Source organism: Wasmannia auropunctata, unplaced genomic scaffold (assembly GCF_000956235.1).
Source record: "Wasmannia auropunctata unplaced genomic scaffold, wasmannia.A_1.0 LD334504.1, whole genome shotgun sequence".
In the NCBI taxonomy this organism is placed as follows: Eukaryota; Metazoa; Arthropoda; class Insecta; order Hymenoptera; family Formicidae; genus Wasmannia; species Wasmannia auropunctata.
Window position 1 is genome coordinate 1 of NW_012028386.1, and position 367 is coordinate 367.

Here is a 367-nt window from a genome sequence, read left to right on the forward strand (position 1 = left end):
GGAATTTTATTTTTAACAGACTTTTCCTGTTTTTTAATACCTGTTATCGCTTTTTCTATTGTCTTTGCTTCTTTAACCAGTTCTCTAAATTTTTCTGAATACAACCATTCGTCCGAAATAGTTGTATCTAACGTTGGTTTAAGCGATTTATTTAATAGAGGAGTGATGAAGGACTTTCTTGCGACTGACTGTTGATGGAAAATGTCTGTCAATAATTGTCCAACATGGCTCAGATGATCAGAAAATTTCTCTTGATCTAATCCGTCTTCTGGATTCTCCAATATCATTGAAATCGCTGCGCCTAGAGCAGTGATTGCTGCTCCAGTACACTTCTGTATATTCATGAAGTGTAGGTCTCTCTTTTTTG

General features: G+C 35.7%; 1 protein-coding gene across 1 annotated transcript; it reads right to left on the reverse strand.

The window, feature by feature from the left end:
* Positions 1-40: 40 nt before the first annotated feature.
* LOC105458622 lies at positions 41-344 on the reverse strand (the record flags this gene model as incomplete). The annotated part of the gene is made up of 1 exon (XM_011704089.1): positions 41-344. A coding segment is annotated over exon 1 (304 nt), but the record flags the coding sequence as incomplete, so codon positions are not given.
* Positions 345-367: the final 23 nt, after the last annotated feature.